The sequence below is a fragment of the Bubalus kerabau genome, chromosome 2, assembly GCF_029407905.1.
Source record: "Bubalus kerabau isolate K-KA32 ecotype Philippines breed swamp buffalo chromosome 2, PCC_UOA_SB_1v2, whole genome shotgun sequence".
Lineage (NCBI taxonomy): Eukaryota > Metazoa > Chordata > Mammalia > Artiodactyla > Bovidae > Bubalus > Bubalus kerabau.
Window position 1 is genome coordinate 118,777,384 of NC_073625.1, and position 15,166 is coordinate 118,792,549.

General features: G+C 52.7%; 1 protein-coding gene across 10 annotated transcripts in view; it reads left to right on the forward strand.

Moving 5' to 3' along the window:
• XXYLT1 (xyloside xylosyltransferase 1) overlaps window positions 1–15,166 on the forward strand; it is a 179,093-nt gene that overhangs the window by 18,023 nt on the left and 145,904 nt on the right. For all 10 annotated transcript variants that reach the window (XM_055568630.1, XM_055568640.1, XM_055568638.1 and 7 more), the window contains one exon: window positions 11,212–11,359. In XM_055568630.1, coding sequence (XP_055424605.1) covers window positions 11,212–11,359 — 148 coding nt within the window. The remainder of the gene's footprint in view (window positions 1–11,211; window positions 11,360–15,166) is intronic.

Consider the following 15,166-nt stretch of genomic DNA (forward strand, 5'->3'; position numbering starts at 1 on the left):
GGAGACCGCCACACCCCTCTTTGGACCTCACTGTCCCTCTCTGAGACATGAGGGCTTGAATCAGTGACTTGTACATATAGGCTCTTGGCTCTGTCCATGTTGCTCACCCACTTTGGATTTTGTGACTTGCAGAGGGGTCCCCACTGTTGTGGGCACAGCTGTGGGCCTGAGCTGCGGCAACTGGCAGGTCAGGGTGGAGGCTGGGGGCTGCCTTGCAGGGCGGCAGAGGCCTGTCCCTCACTAGTACCTGGCTGTGCCCTCTGTGGAACAGTCTGTGCGCTCACACAGCTTGAGGGAAGGGCCAAATTTCAGTGCTTATTATGACCAACCTAGATAGCATATTCAAAAGCAGAGACATTACTTTGCCAACAAAGGTCCATCTAGTCAAGGCTATGGTTTTCCCAGTAGTCATGTATGGATGTGAGAGTTGGACTGTGAAGAAGGCTGAGTGCTGAAGAATTGATGCTTTTGAACTGTGGTGTTGGAGAAGACTCTTGAGAGTCCCTTGGACTGCAAGGAGATCCAACCAGTCCATTCTGAAGGAGATCAGCCCTGGGCGTTCTTTGGAAGGAATGATGGTAAAGCTGAAACTCCAGTACTTTGGCCACCTCATGCGAAGAGTTGACTCATTGGAAAAGACTCTGATGCTGGGAGGGATTGGGGGCAGGAGGAGAAGGGGACGACAGAGGATGAGATGGCTGGATGGCATCACCGACTCGATGGACATGAGTCTGAGTGAACTCCAGGAGTTGGTGATGGACAGGGAGGCCTGGTGTGTTGCGATTCATGGGGTCGCAAAGAGTCGGACACGACTGAGCGACTGAACTGAACTGAAGGCCAGAGCAGATGAATGGTGACGGGGGAAGCCAAGCTGCGCTGCTGGCCCCGGGGGACCTCACCTCCAGAGGCAGAGGGGCGCTGCTCTCTTTCTGAGGCCTGTGTGAGCCCAGGTGGCGTTGCTGCCGGGTGAAATCCCCACGGAGCCAGTATTTACTGTGTGCCTGGGAGTGTCCGTTCTGTCCCAGGACACTGATGCACACGGGCGTGTCCATGAAGAGAGGGAGAGTCAGAGCCCTGCCCTTGTGGAGCAGACCTGGGAGGAAGAGGACTGAATGAGCCAGTGATACTTGTCTGCTTTGCTGCCTGGGACACCGGGAAATAGGGGCTCGAAACTGGGTGGGGTTCGTTTCATCTCTTGGTTGTTCCTTGAGAAGCAGATGAGTACATTGTACCGCCTCCTCGGAGGTGAGTTAGGAGGTTTAGCAGGATGAGGGGGCTGCGAGGCTGTTGCAGTCTTTAGGTGGGAAGTGGGGGCTCTGTCACTGAGAAGGTGGCATTGGGCCAGAGACCTGGCAGAGTGAGGGAGCTGGGAGAGCGTCTGGGTGCCTGGTGGTTTGAGGAGCAGCAGAGAGGGGCCGTGGGCTGCAGTGAAGTCACTGGGGTCGGGGGACGTGGCAGAGACAGGGCAGGCCTTGTGGGAGGCCCGTGAGAGCTCTGGCTTTGTCGGAGTGATGGGAGGGGCCACTTCTGGGTTTTGAGCAGAGAAGGGTCACTCTGGCTGCTGTGTGGACTGCATGAAGAGGAGACCTGTCAGCAGGAGGCCAGAGAGAGGATGCTGGCCTGAGTAGGTGGAAGCTGGGGGGCTGTCGGGTACAGGGGCGGGATGCTGGGCCCATCCAGGAGAAGGGTTCTCTATGCTAGAGTTAATTCAGACGTGGGCCTGTGGCCTCGAGAGGGCTGTCAACAACATATGCCTCTCCAACAGAGCTGGGGTTGTGGTGTTTTCATTTAACACTGAATTTTCCTAACAGTAGGACCCAGTTTTCTACAAAATAAGCAAAAGAAAAAGCATGAGAGAGAAAGAAGGGACAGAAGAAGAGCGGGAAGGAGAGCAGTGACCCTGCAGCGCACGCGTGTGCTCAGTCGCTCAGTGGCATCTGACTCCTTGCCTCCCCGTGGAGTGTAACTTGCCAGACACCTCTTTCTCACTCGATGGGACTCTGCCCTTGGTGAGGGGACAAAATAAGAAAAGTGGAATGAGGGCAGGCCACGGGGGTGGTTGCCTTGCTGTTCTGGAATCAGATGAGCCTGGGCTCACAGCTGGGCCTTGGCCACCGTCCACCACATCCCCTGGGATGGGTGACTTTTCCTCTCCAAGCAGCCACGGCTACCTCCTTCATCAGGGGCATGGTGTTGATGGCGGCCGGCTGGTGGACTCGTGGTTGTCCACGTTGCTTCCTGACCCTTGCTTGGTTTTGTCCCTTTGTGGCCCCACGGTGAGCAGGTGCTGGTTCCTCGAGTGGCAGAGCAGTGCTGGGAATGGGGCGTGGTGGGGGACTGTCTTAGCTGGAGGTTAAGGCGGGAACTCAGTGGACAGGCTGCTTATGGGGACTCAGGAGACCCAGTCCTGACGTCAGCATGTGTGACCTTGGGGAGGCAGAGACTCAGCCCGTGGATGCCTCCTGGCCGCCAGTACTGCTCTCGGCATTTTAAACACATCACCTCACCCTCAGATGGACGCAGTGGACGTGAACAGAGTCCTCAGAGTCAGGCCATTGACTGTTTCCTTCACGGTTTTTGCCAATATCTTAGAACTGCCTGCAGCATCAGCTGCTTAATATGTATTTTAAATCGATTCACTTTTTTTCCTCTTAGCCTCTCCTTAGGTGATATCTGTGAAATCATAGCTCTAAAGTGTTTTAATTTTTGCAGTGTTTTACATATCAAAGTAAGTCTGTGAGTATTAAAGTGGTTGGTCTCTGTGCTCCTTCAGCAGTCCTGTTTGTCCCCTCCGGAACCGATGCCGCATCTCGGGGAGCATTGGGCCAGGGCCTTTCAGGAAGCTTAGGTGTGTCAGCACCAGGAGATGATGGACACTGTCCTGGCTGCACGGAGCTCAGCTGCGCGCTCCGGGGGCCACGGTGCTCTTGGGCGCCCACTGTGTCTCCACCCCAGAAAGCCAGGAGGGGAGGGGGGTCACGTGGTCTGAGGGGGGTGTGGGAGACCTGGCTGAGGCCACCTTCCTGCCTGTTCAATGGAGACAGGAAGCTGGCTCAGTGCGTCCCTTGGGTGTCACTCACGTAAAACAGCAGTGTTCTTTGGGAGGTCACAGGTCATGGGAGATGGCCACACAAAAAAGAAGAAGTCAAGGGATCTGGTGGATAAGACCTGACAGCCCTACAGCTGGCCAACTCCTTGGTGTGTGGGTGAGCTGGGACACTTACCCTAAGATTTCGCAAAGCAGACCTTGCGACTGCAGGGTCACCGGGGCTTCCGAGGTGGCTCTGTGGTAACGAGTCTGCCTGCCAATGCAAGGAGATGCAAGAGATATGGGTTCAATCCCTGGGTCGGGAAGATCCCCTGGAGAAGGAAATGGCAACCCACTCCAGTGTTCTTGCCTGGGAAAGAGGTGTCTGGCAAGTTACACTCCATGGGGTCACAAAGAGTCAGATACAACAGAGCGACTGAGCACACACACGCGCTGCAGGGTCACTGCTCTCCTTCCCGCTCTTCTTCTGTCCCTTCTCTCTCATGCTTTTTCTTTTGCTTATTTTGTAGAAAACTGGATCCTACTGTTAGGAAAATTCATGGTTAAATGAAAACAACCCAAACCTCATAATTTATAAAAGAAGTGAACTAAGGAATGATTATACCTACTGTGTACAGATTATTTGAGCTCACTGAACAAATTCTTTAGTAAGTGCTGGAAAAGATAGGGAGTGACCGGCTGCCTGCAAGAGTGACTGCTCAGGGCTGAGAGATGGGCCCTGGGGGCGGGAGGCAGGGTGGCAGGTGGTGGGGCTGGCCATGGCGCTGCGGGCATGGGATGCACTGCACTGTAGAAATCATAGGTTTGTGCCCAGGGGCCCCCCAGCTGTGCCATGATATCTGCACGGGCATGCAGCCTGTGTGATGGCCCTGATAGCTGGTCACAGACATGTGCAGACCTCCCCCCTACTCCTTTTTCCTTCAGCGTCGCCCTGGAGGGCATCTGGGCCCACTTCTCTGTCTCTCTCCCTTCCTCTCAGTGTGTGGTCTTTTCTTGGGTCCTTCCTCACCCTCCGTCCCCGTGACTTGCCGTGACCCCTGGTGGTCATCCTGGAAATCCACTTGGAAGGCCCAGGTGTTTGAAGGTCTGAGAGCAGAGCACATACAAGACAGACAAGCTTTTACTTGCGTATCCTTCTGTGTGTAACCTCTGTACCTTGCTCTGCTAACAAGGTCTTCATCTCATCATCTCCTTGCCCAGGACCCTCCCACCACTGGGCGTAAGGAGGTGAGGATGGGCAAGGGGGAATCCAAGTTGGTGCCATCAGCTGGGCACCCAGAGGGGCTGGCTCCAGTTCCCGAGTCCGGGGCCCATTCTCCTCCAGACACGACAGGCTGCTCTTCCTTGATTTCTTGTTGGGCTCCTGAAAAGTGTCAGTCGCTCAGTCATGTCCATCTCTTTGTGACTCCATGGACTGTAGCCTGCCAGGCACCTCTGTCCATGGAATTCTTCAGGCAAGATTACTGAACTGGGTAGCCATATCTCTTCTCCAGGGGATCTTTCCAAACCAGAGATCGAACCTGGGTCTCCTGCATTGCAGGCAGATTCTATACCATCCGAGCCACCAGGGAAGCCCTCCTGAGTCAACAGACAATTGACGTCTTAAAGAGGGAGGAGGTTTATTGTAACCATTTATCCTTGTGCCATTACAGGCAAGAAAATGGAACAAGGTGGGAACCTGAGCGCGGTAGAGGGTGGGACTGGGGAGAATGACCAGCATGTGTGGAAGGTGGTATGAATTCCCCACACCCTCGCCCCTGAGCAGAAGCCCATAGATCCTTCAGCTCCTCCCTGCCGTTTGCCACCTTGTCCCTCTTACATTCTATTTTCTCCTCGTTCTGTCCTGCTCTGGTTGACTGAGGTTTTGGAGACCTGGAATGTGGCCCATCTCTGCTGAGGTGGTGATCTGTGCTCTGGAGAAAATAAGTCTGGTAATTGAATAGCCAGAGTGCGGTGGGGTGGAGCAGGGGGAGTAGCTTCCGTTTTGGTTGGGAAACTCTCAGGAGGTGACATACGAACCGGCACCGGAAGAGCTGGAAGGACACAGCTGTGCTTGACTCTAAGGAAGAGCATTGTGAGCAGAGGGAACCACTGGTGCGAAGGCCGTGAAGTGGAAATGTGCTGGCATGTTTGTGGGATTGAAAGGCTGCCAGTCTGTTAGCAGATTTTTCTTTCCATCCTAAAACTATTCATCGTGTTTTCACATTCATCGTTGATGTTCTTGAGAAAACAATTTTTTTTTCCCCCAGGGAATCATTTGCCTCCAGCTCTTGTTGGAATTGATTACTAAGATCACCCAAACTAGGATCGCACGGGTGGGAGCTGACCAGCCTATGGGGGGACCCACTCAGCCCTCATGCAGTTGGAGTGCTGCAGAGTCAGGCAGCTTCGATTATTGCTGTATCGTGACTTGGGCTGTTTATTACAGAAGGTATTTTTTGTATCAAATCAAGGTATTCTTGCCTGGGAAAGGCATTTGAGCACTCGCAGAACAGGGTGTTTAGATCAGCTGTCCTTTACTGAGTTCCTATTGCATTTCTCACAAAAGCCTGGAGACCAGCAACATGATTCTCTCCCATTTTCAGACGGGGTAGTTTTGGGGTTTTGACAGAGGTTGCCAGGTGATGAAGCGTGGACTTAGCATCTGATCCCAGAGCTGCCCGCAGACCCGGCTGGGCACTCCAGCACACATGAGATTCCACCCCAGACTGGTGCGCATGGAGCAGGGCGATAGCTGTTGTGGGCTCTCTCCTGTCAAGTCCAGAAGCTGGCACTGCAGCTCTCCTGCCCGGTACTCTGGGAGGCCCCTGGGAGAAGCGGGCGCCTGTTGGCTGTTCCTGCAGTGCCTGGATCCCGCAATGAGAGCAGACTTCCCGGAGTGCTGTGCTGTCCCTCTGCCCTCCAGCAGCTCCTCCAGGGACAGCTGGGCCCAGGGAGGTGACATGGCCATCCCTGGTGGCCCTGTGCCTGCCGCCCTTCAGACAGGCCTTGGCGTTTCCTGGAAGCCTGGCGTCTCCCTGGGCACAAGGCCCGCCCCACCACCTCCCTTCTTGGCTCCAAGAGCTCTGTGTGACCTGATTCGTAGTGGGCATGCCGAGTGATACATGAGTTTTCTCTTCCAGGCTGAGCTACGGCTTGGCATGGCTCTGTCCCCAGTGGACATTTAGTGGAGCAGTGGTCTGGCTCTTCAGGCCTGTCTGTGCCAATGAGCCCGGGGCCAGACATCTGCCCCTGCCTGTCACCAGGCTGTGCCGTTCTGGGTGCTTTGGCCTCCCCGTGTTGGAGAAGGTGTTGAGAAGGTGTTGTATGTAATGGATATGAGGCAAACGTCCCTTCTCCCCCATCCCCAGGCTGTCCTTTGCAAAAGAGATGTCTTTCCAGTCTCTTACGTGGCACTCTCTCGGTTACATGCTTTATTTTGAACAACAAAGTACAGCTTGAGACCACCTTAGCCTGAAGCATTAATTACTGAATATGGGTGCTCCTAGAATTCTCTTGACAGACTTCATTAAAGGTAAAAGGAAGCCGAAAAATTTAACACAGATTTAGCCACTGTTTCTGGGATTTTGATCTCATAATTATAAATGTGGAATATTGATATAAGGGATCCTTTTAAAGTGGCTGCAAATATCTGGTTATAGGCTGGTGAAAAAACCAACTGCCTTAATGGTATGGACATGGGTTCTCTAGGGCTGGGATAGATGCCATTTCTGGTGACAACATCCCACACAGATTTATAAGGGGCTGTATCTGAAACATCTTGAATGGATGATTGGATGATGTGTTCTGGAAAACTGCTCTGAATGACTCAACTTGATTCTGGGGTTGGTAAAGACATTCGTGTTGAGGAGCACATGAAGGGTTTGGAAAAATTCAATTTGTAAGGTGTGTAGTAGATGGAAATAATAATGAGTAAGATTTTTATAATTTAAAATATGTACATATAAATTGGGCTTCCCTGGTAGCTCAGACGGTAAAGCGTCTGCCTACAATGCGGGAGACCCGGGTTTGATCCCTGGGTCGGGAAGATCCCCTGGAGAAGGAAATGGCAACCCATTCCAGTATTCATGCCTGGAAAATCCCGTGGACCAAGGAGCATGGTGGGCTACAGTCCATGGCATTGTAAAGAGTTGGATGCAACTGAGCGACTTCACTTTCACATACATAAATTAATAAAAGTTGCACATAAGATTTGGCTTTTTAATCTACATCTCTAAAAAAATTGTAGTCAGTTGCTGTAAACTGTCATCTTGGATCTTCTCATGGGTCAGCTGCCTTCAGTATGGGAGTCACCTGTGGCATGGGTTTCTGGGTTATGTGGTACTTCTTCCTGTGGCCCCTGAAGTGGGGGATCTGAAAAGGAGGGGCAGAGGGAGGGGTAGCAGGAGGGGAGCATGTTCTCTGCCCCCTCCCTCTTTTTTTCTCTCTTCCATCACTCTTGCTTTGATCACCGTTGCCAGGCACTAGCCCCTTGCTGGGCTGGGGGGCTTCAGAGAGTGCCAGACTCTGAGCCCACCCTCAGGAGACCACAGTTTACAAACCTGTTTGAGATCCCAGCAGGCCTGGCGCTTTGATTCACGCTTGCAGTGTCTGTGCTTTGCTTCTTGCTGCAGAAAGTGTATTCCATGGAACATAATAATTTATCCTTAAGTAGATTTATTATATGAAATATTCATTGGAGCTGGCTTCTCCGTACAGCGTTTGGAACAACGCACCCAGTACAGTTTGTCCTCATAAATCTATTAATGCTGATGGGACGTAATTGTCTCCTGTGAAGCTTTGGGGTGAGACGGGGGCCTGGGGAAGGGAGGGAGCTGGCTGCCGCTTGCTGTCTCTCCCCCATGGCTTGGCCGTGGTGGACCCTGTTCTGAGTGTGTGTGGGTACACATCCATTTTTTTCTCTTCCTTTTTAATGAATGCAGAGGCTTCCATATCTGAGGGCCCTTTTGTCAGCTTCCAGCTTCTTGTCAAATTCCAGTTTCTAGCAGTTGTTAGAGGTGTAATGAGGCTCAGAGGGAAAAGCCGGCTCATGAGTGAAGGCTGATCTGTGAGCAGAGGGAGTTCAGGGGACCAAGGAGGGGCTGGATATGTGCGTGCATGTGTGTGTGCGTGTAGTATGCTATCACAGAGGAAGCTCAGGGGACCAAGGAGGGGCCGTGTCTGTGTGTGTGCACGTGTGCAGAATGCTAACACTTTGGATTGAGTGAAGCGTGGCAACCCCTGAGCTAGGTGCTTTATCTGCTTGTCCCAGGTGGTCCTTATAGGAGGCAAGGTGTTGTCATTCCTGTGTTATCCATGAAGAAACTGAGGCCCACTTGAGGCTTCGAGAGGTCTAGTAGCTTGGGTAGAATGCAGCTTATTAAGTTCAGCGAGCCTGCCCTCATGGCCTGGGGCTTTCCCAGGGCCCCGAGCAGCCCCAGATCCTGGCCTCCAGGAGTGCCCCATCCAGCCAGTGCAGAAGCGGGACCTGCAGAGGAGACAGATGGGGAAGTGGAGCCTCCCTCCTTGTGACACAGGGTGCTCAGGACAGCCTGACGCATTATGGGAAGCCATGGGGAGGCCAGAAGTGGGTGTCTGAGCAAGAGTGGAAGACTGGCTGGAGTTTACCTGGCAGATGGTGGCTGGGAGAGGTTGTTCCAGAGGGGGCAAAGAGCAGGGGCAAACACGTAGGACACAGGACACCAGGGTGTGGCGGGCAGGGCGGAGACTGCCTGGTTCAGTTCCCCTCAGTGCCCAGGGAGGGGAGGGCTGAGGGGCAGCTGGAACCACTAGTGTGGGGCCTTGCTGGGGCATTTGGACTGTGATCCGAGGCTCTGAGGAGCCAGTGGAAGTTTTGAAGCCAAAGACGAAGAGAAATGAATTTGCATATTTGGAAAATTCATCTTTCATTACAACAGAGGCTGGTTTGGAGGGCGCAAGACAGGAGGTGGGGAAGCCTGTGGAGTTTGTGGTGCCCCTGCAGCCAGGATGTCAGGGGAGCGATGTGTGTGGGGTTGTCAAGGCCAAAGCCTAGTTTGGCACCTGTGTTGAGAAACAGCAGAACTGGTCTGGATTCCACATCCCAGGTTGGAAAAGAAAGTGAAAGTGAAAGTCGTTCAGTTGTGTCCAATTCTTTGTGACCCCATGCACTATACAGTCTGTGGAATTCTCCAGGCCAGAATACTGGAGTGGGTAGCCGTTCCCTTCTCCAGGGGATCCTCCTAACCCAGGGCTGGAACCCAGGTCTCCTGCATTGCAGGTGGATTCTTTACTGGCTGAGCTACCAGGGAAGCCCAGGTTGAGAGGTCACAGAAAGGGGAAAAAGTCAAAGGGGAAAAAAAGTCAGAAAAAGGATAAAGGCAAACAGTGCATTAGGAGACAAATGACAAGAAGTTGTAAAAAGACTTTTATGAAGAGATAAAAAATTTAAAGGCTTACAGATAGGGAATGATGAAGGCTAACACAGTATAAAAGATTTTTTTGTTTAATAGTGTTTTAGAAATTTAAGTGGATCTGAGAATAAAAAGGAAACACTTAAATGAGTTAAGACAAAAACAGATTTCTGGCCAAAAGCAGAACCTAAAGTAGGGGGAAGCAGACGGGACAGCTGGCCACTGCGGGACCGTGAGGCGCTTGTTCTAGCCGGCTGAGCGCTGACAGCTCTGGGGCTGCAGGCTTGGGTGTGGCACCGAGGGCTGGCCCGGGAGGAACCTGGGCAGGTGGAGGGAAAGGGCAGAGGTAAGTGACAAAATGGAGCCTACCCGCTCGGGGACTTCTCGGGCACTGCCCACATCTGTCATTTCTCCTGCAGCAGGGCTGCTGACAGTGTCTGCAAGCCAGACAGGGGCCTCGTGTGGCTCCTCCTTTCATGGTCGGCACCCTGTTCAGACAGGTCCTTGACCCTGGAGTCGAGGTGGTGGCCATCTCGCAGGCTCATCCTGTCCTGTTGGCTGCCAGGGAAGATGGAGGTGGAAAGTCATCCGTAGATCTCGTGGGAGGATTGAAGGAGGAGGAGGAGGGGCATCTGGGCTCTGGCCTGGGTGCATTTATTGAGCTCCTCTGTGTGCAGTGGAATGTGCTGGGTGTTGCGGGGCACACAGAGCAACAGGGAAGACTTGCAAGACGTATGTGAGCAGAGTGCATGGTAATCTGGTGTCTCATGTGAGGCTGGGGCTCTCTGTGGGATGGGTTGATCATCTGGAATAATGTCAAACAAGGGAAACTGACTCAGGAGGCTCTCATGTCTCCTTTAATTGCTGATCTTGCTGATGTTTTCCTCTATGGGTCACTGTTAAGGAAAAGAGGAGCTGTGTGGAGCCGAAAGAGCGTGAGACTTGGAGTCTGGAGGCCACGGTTCAGTTCTGGCTCTGCGGGTTGTTAGCTCTGTGATCTTGAATGAGTGTAACGTCTCTGAGTACCTACTTTCTCAGTTGTAGTTGGATGTCTGCCTGCTGAAGGCCAGGTTGTAGTGGGGATCTATGTGTGTATGAGAGTGTTTCATAAACTGCAGACTTCTGTGACAGAGCCGCTGGTGACATCTCGAGACTCTGCGTGTTTTGAGGAAGGTGGTGCCTGGTTTCTCCTGATACCTCTCTCAGCACCTCCAGAGTGTCTGGGACACTCAAGAAATGGTAGTTGAGTCAATGGATGAGTTGACTGCATCTCCAGGCATTTTTCAGATTTCATTTTCTAGTGGCCAGACCCTCTCCCTGTCACACTGTTGGGCAGGGAGGTGGAACGTCTGACTACGATGCAGAACATGTATAGCGGCCTCCAGGCGATGCTGGAGCCAGTGCCAGGCCCCCAGACTTGCTGAGGGTCCTCACTTCATGACCAGACCCTTTAAATTGGCTTCCAGTCTCTGGGCACAGGGCTTCCTCCAGTGTGGCGCAGTTTGAAGTGCAGAAGCAGAGGCAGACTTGGGGCAGCGCCCATTCCCTGGCGCCCACTCCTCTTCCACTGTGCCCCACATGTCTGCCTACGCACCCTCACACTTGGTGTCCCATCCCCATTGCTGGACTCTGCTGACTCCCCACTGCTCCTCGTTTCCTTAGCTCTTAGGGATTCCATGTCCCTCTCTCGTGGGCCCTGGAAAGGCCATATCTGTCCTGTCCACGGCCCGTGTGTGTGCTGGGGCCCCGCCTGGGGTGCTCACTCTTGCCGTTGCCTGTGCCCTCCCGCAGGTCGTCTTCCACGATGTTGGCGTGCTGACAGACAAGCTCTTCCCCGTCGTGGAGGCCATGCAGAAGCACTTCAGTGCTGGCTCTGGGACCTACTACAGCGACTCCATCTTCTTCCTCTCAGTGGCCATGCATCAGATCATGCCCAAAGGTAACCTGAGCAGCGGGGCAGCGGGCCCTGGGCTGTGACTTTGCATCTGTTTTCCCGGCTCCAGCACTTCTGGTGCCCTGTATCAGAGAGCAGACAGAGCTCTACTCCACACGATGGAGAGGGCAGGGGAGCCAAGCTCTGCGTGTGCAGCGCTCCCTGTACAGAGACTCCAGGGCAGAGCCCTGGGCTGCACAGCTCCCAGGGCCCACTCACGAGTCCCCCGTGTGAGTTGTGCAGCACCGACATCCTGGGTTGGGGCACCTGGGCCCCAGCCCTGACTGCTCCTCGCACACACACACCTCTCTGAGACTCAGTTAGCTTATCTGTAAAATGGCAGGTTGGACTAAATGACCCTGTATCTCAATCTGTGATCCTGATCTTTCTGGTCTGAGCCTGTACTTATCTGACTTTAACTTATCAAACTGAGATGTTAGAAGTGCACATTATGACTTAGGAGGACTTTTTCTGAAACTCTGATGCACAATTAAAGTATTTTCTGGGCTTTGGTCCCTGTGGGGCAGAAGAGATGGATTGTCTGGTCTGTGATAGGTCGGCCTTGTGTGGAAGCGCCAGCAGGTTATCCTTGGACTAGAAGCCTTGTAGGGGGTTGGAGGTCTCATTTCGTGGGGTATACCAGGCTTCTGGGTTCTTCTCCTCCAAATAGTCTATGATTGAATCTGGGGCCCTGGGTATTGCCCCCTGCCCACCCCTATTTCTAGCCACAGTGAGCCATGAGCTGAGCTTTGTAGGGGTGAGGAGGGAAGTTCTGGGATCTTGGAGTAGCAGCTCTCCAAACTGTGACCAGGCCAGGTGGGACCCAACAGCCCAGGGGACAGCCTGGCCACTTGGGAGGTCTCTGCTCCCACCCAGCAGCCCCGAGTGGGAGAGGAGCTGAGCACCACTGCCCGAATTCCTGGTGAAGCAGGAACTCAGGAGACAGAGGCCGAGGCCGGGTTCCTGTTGGCAGGTTGTCCTAGTATAGGATAATCTAGCCCATCCATCTTGTCTGAGACTTTGTCTCCCTGGGGCAAGTTCCTGCACCTGCCTGTTCTCTTAGATGTCAGGCGAGGGCTCAGGGAGCTTCATGAGTGCGGGTCCGAAGAGAGAGGGGACTCACTCACCTGAAGGGCGCGGGAGGAGGGCTGACATTTGTGATGCTGCGGGGGGACCAGGTGCAGCTCCAGCAGTGCCCCGAGTCCCCCACAGCCCTGGAGCTCACACACGTGCGAGCTGACCGAGGAGTTGAGTGACTGGCAGCCACTCCTCTCCCCTCGGGTGGGCAGGTGTGATTTCTCTGGGCAGACCCTGTGCAGGTGCTGTGGGCATCTCAGCCTGCAGGAAGCTGTGGCCCTGCCCTCCTGGATTCCAGGGAGCAGACAGATATAGGTGCTGGTCCCAGCTGTGCTGCTGACCCCGTGTGCCTTTGCTGAGACCTCAGTGTCCCCACCTGGAATTGTAGGAGCTGACCTAGTGAAGAGTCCAGGCTTCCAGGAATCGCCCTAGAAGATTTTGTAGTTCTGGGGAGCAGAGAGAAGAGGGGTTTTACCCTTCTTTTACCCTTCTTACCCCCTCTCTCTCCCACCCGTGCCTCACTCCTTGCAGTCCATTTTGGTCGATGTGTAGAGCAGGCTCAAGAGCAGGATTCTATTTGATCAAAGGGTTTTGTGGTTAAACTAGCAATTTGAGATTCTCGACCAGATGGGCCTTAAGGGCCTGCCCAGTTGTGTTGTCCAGGATGCACGATTGGCCTTGAATGAAGCTCCGTGACAGAAGACGTGATGAAGAACATCAGGAGATCTGGGGGGAGGCAGGCCTCCTCCCTCCCTCCCTCCCTCATCAGCTGGTAGGTCTCTGCTGATCACGTGCTAAACTCTAGGCCAGGTCATGCTTTGGGGCACCCAGAGGGAGGGGCTCGTCAGGACCAGGGTGTGAACTCTTAAGTGCAGATGACAGGACTTAGGGACCCAGGCTCCACTCTCTGCCTCGATGACTGTGGTTAGGGACCCAGGATGCTTCCTGTCTGCTTCACTGACTCTGCCCTGCCCAGTAGCCTGGCCCTGTCCCTGGGCCCACATCTGCAGAGAAGAGTCTGTGGCCTGGGCCTTGCTGTCTGGGCAGTAGATATCCCTCCACGTGCTCCCTGGCCCTGGGGGGCCAGTGTCAGGAGGTGGGGATGGTGCTGTGTGAGATGTGCTGACCCAAACACAGACACTTTTCTTGGGTTTTTAGGTGAATGATGCCAGAGGTTCATTTATCCATCCACCCGAAGTCTGCTTCTTAAGAAGCACATTATTAGGAGTTACTAAAGTTTGATAATCATAAAATGAAGCAAGCCGTCCTGGAGTTCTCCCACGGAGCTTGGGTGTTTCCGCCCAGCAGTCTGGCGGCTGCATAACACTTGGCAGTGTTGCAAACTCCTACTGGGCAGAGCCTTTGGAATTCCTGTGATTTTCGGAAGGAGCTTTGTTTCCAAAGCAACATTAGTGCTGTCTTGAGTTTGTCCTGTCTCTTTATTGCTGCCTTTTTTGTTTTCATTGTTTTCAGTCATAGAAATTGCTATTGTCTTGTGCTTTGTTGATGATTTTGTTCTTGTGTAATTGCCATATTCTTGCTATTTTGGTTTATTTTGTTTCTTTCTCAGTGTTCTTTTTTCTCTGGGAAAGTGAGAATGGGATGTGGGTGGATCATAAACCTTTGGTCTCACCCAGGAGGGCTGGTTCAGAAAAGCTTGTGTTCCCCTGAGTTACATCTCAGGAAGTCCTGTCTGGAGTTTGTCCCCCAAATCCAGGTTATTTCTGTGTATTGAAGTAACGTCTCTCTTCCCCTCCCCCTTATAAAACACAGTTAGTTAGCATTAGTCATTCAGTCGTGTCCGACTCTTTGAAACCCAGTGGACTGTAGCCTGCCAGACTTCTCTGTCCATGGGATTCTCCAGGCAAGAACACTGGAGTGGGTTGCCATTTCCTTCTCCAATGCATGAAAGGAAAAGTGAAAGTGAAGTCGCTCAGTCATGTCCAACTCTTCGTGACCCCATGGACTTCAGCCTACCAGGCTCCTCCATCCATGGGGTTTTCCAGGCAAGAGTACTGGAGTGGGTTGCCAACATCACCGCTTTGTTAATTCTCTGAGTATTTCCTAATATCTTCCCAGCACATAGCTTTTAAAAAATTTAGGCAAAGTAGAAGTTGGACTACATATTTAAAGCATTATGAGTCTTTCTTATATATTAAAGTATGAAATTCAACCTTCATTTAAGCTGAAAAATTGAAAGAAACGGTACAAGTATCATGACTTATTCAGTTAATGTCACTCATCACCATTTTCTATGTAATCATAGTCTTTGAAAAATTTTTGAATGGTTCCATTGAGTAGCTAAACCTTAGTTCGCTTTGTCATTTCTGTATTCTCAGCTACCTAGACGCTTTCTGTTTTTTTCCTACGATCATAAATTACACTGTGATGACTGTCCTCATGTATAAGGATTATTTTCTTTAATTAGGATGATTTCCTTAGGCTAGCTCCCTGCAGGTGCAATTCATCGGTCCAAAATTAGCCTTACAAAGCCTGTCTGTGTTGGCTCCCTCTGCCCCAGGGTCTCAACGAGCACAGGCAAGGTTCTGTATAGTTCCCCAAGCCCGTTGACGCCTGGCCTCTTGGAAGGACCCAAGGCAGCCGCATATGAACTTCAAGGTGGTTGCTGTCCCCACTTGACAGGAGAGGAAGCGAGCTGGGGGAAAGCTCCTTCTCTGAGTTCTGGGATGAGCTGGGCCTCCCCTTGGGTTCCTGAGGCCTTGACCCTGGCTCATC